Genomic DNA, 782 nt, shown 5'->3' with positions numbered 1-782 from the left:
CGGGAATTGATGATGGGTATTTTTGAGGCTGGTTTTGAGAAGCCCTGCACGCATCCAAGAAGAAACTATACCCGTGGCCCTCACTGGGCGGGATATCCTTGCGCGCGCGAAAAACGGAACAGGAAAGACTGCTGCCTTTGTTATCCCGACGTTAGAACGAACGAATCCCAAAAATTCCAAAACACAAGCCCTCATCCTGGTCCCTACAAGAGAACTCGCTCTTCAAACATCGCAAGTGTGCAAGACACTCGGGAAACATCTTGGTATCAATGTTATGGTCACGACTGGTGGCACGGGCCTTCAGGATGATATTATACGCCTGAATGAAGCAGTTCACATCATCGTTGGCACTCCTGGGAGAATACTGGATCTTGCTAGTAAAGGTGTGGCAGACTTGTCAGAGTGTTCGACTTTTGTTATGGACGAGGCGGACAAGCTTCTCTCACCCGAGTTCACCCCGGTTATCGAACAGCTTCTGTCGTTCCATCCCAAGGACCGTCAAGTAATGCTTTTCAGCGCAACATTCCCAATGATCGTCAAATCTTTCAAGGTAAGCGCTCCCTAAACCCTGGGGTTGGTTCCAGTTGATCACCTAATACGTTTTGTTAGAAAATAATATAGGACAAACATATGAGGAATCCTTACGAGATCAACCTCATGGACGAGCTTACACTTCGGGGCATCACGCAGTATTATGCGTTCGTCGAAGAAAAGCAAAAAGTCCACTGTCTGAATACTCTCTTCTCCAAACTCCAAATCAATCAATCTATCATTTTCTGCAA

The 782-nt window shown here is 46.7% G+C and overlaps 1 protein-coding gene across 1 annotated transcript; it reads left to right on the top strand.

The window, feature by feature from the left end:
- Positions 1 to 9: 9 nt before the first annotated feature.
- On the top strand, positions 10 to 720 carry HCAG_09348 (conserved hypothetical protein; the record flags this gene model as incomplete). Its single annotated transcript, XM_001535691.1, has 3 exons — positions 10 to 16; positions 123 to 550; positions 622 to 720. Coding segments are annotated over 3 exons (534 nt in total), but the record flags the coding sequence as incomplete, so codon positions are not given.
- Positions 721 to 782: the final 62 nt, after the last annotated feature.

This window comes from Histoplasma capsulatum, genomic scaffold (assembly GCF_000149585.1).
Source record: "Histoplasma capsulatum NAm1 scaffold_273 genomic scaffold, whole genome shotgun sequence".
In the NCBI taxonomy this organism is placed as follows: domain Eukaryota; kingdom Fungi; phylum Ascomycota; class Eurotiomycetes; order Onygenales; family Ajellomycetaceae; genus Histoplasma; species Histoplasma mississippiense.
Note: the sequence above shows the minus strand (reverse complement) of the source record. Positions and strands in the feature narration are given on the sequence as shown.